Source organism: Rhincodon typus, unplaced genomic scaffold (genome assembly GCF_021869965.1).
Source record: "Rhincodon typus isolate 14 unplaced genomic scaffold, sRhiTyp1.1 hic_rhity00016363, whole genome shotgun sequence".
Taxonomy (NCBI): Eukaryota; Metazoa; Chordata; class Chondrichthyes; order Orectolobiformes; family Rhincodontidae; genus Rhincodon; species Rhincodon typus.
Genome location: NW_025982001.1, coordinates 4,487 through 5,140, shown reverse-complemented (window position 1 = coordinate 5,140; position 654 = coordinate 4,487). Strand labels below are relative to the sequence as shown.

The 654-nt window shown below is 55.7% G+C and overlaps 1 protein-coding gene across 1 annotated transcript in view; it reads left to right on the top strand.

Moving 5' to 3' along the window:
* The first annotated feature begins 377 nt into the window (after positions 1 to 377).
* Positions 378 to 654, top strand: part of sdhc (succinate dehydrogenase complex, subunit C, integral membrane protein) — a 2,444-nt gene continuing 2,167 nt past the window's right edge. The window contains exon 1 of the mRNA XM_048594882.1: positions 378 to 472. Within this exon, the coding sequence (XP_048450839.1) occupies positions 381 to 472 (92 nt within the window). The 5' untranslated portion in view covers positions 378 to 380. The remainder of the gene's footprint in view (positions 473 to 654) is intronic.

Below are 654 nucleotides of genomic sequence, written 5' to 3'. Positions count from 1 at the left end.
TTGACGGGGAGGGTTTGAAGGACCCCTGACTTTGAGGGGGAAGGAGTGAGGAGTCGCACAGTGTGGGCGTTTGAGGGGTTCCAGTTTGTGGGGTGGAGGAGTTGAGAGGTCGGACATTTTGGGGGTGAGGGGTGTCATGATTTGGGAGAGGGCGCGTGGGGTCCCACAGTTCTGAGTGGGAGGAGGGGAGGGTGGGGATGAGGGGTCCCACGGTTCTGAGTGGGAGGAAGGGATGAGGGGTCCTACGGTTCTGAGTGGGAGGAGGGGATGAGGTGCCCCACGGTTCTGAGTGGGAGGAGCGGTCCCACAGTTTTTGGGGTAAGGGGATTCTCCAATCTGTCACTGATCAGTTTAATTTTGCTCTGGACAGGGCATTACCCATGGCAACCAGCGCGAAGCAGGAAATGGCTCGATTCTGGGAAAAGAATGAACGACTGAATCGGCCAGTATCACCCCATCTCTCCATCTATGGGTAATACTGAGAGACCCGTAACCCCCATCTCTCCGTCTATGGATAAGACCCAGAGACCCCTAACCCCCATCTCTCCGTCTATGGGTAATACTGAGAGACCCCTAACCCCCATCTCTCCGTCTATGGGTAATACTGAGAGACCCCTAACCCCCATCTCTCCGTCTATGGGTAATACTGAGAGA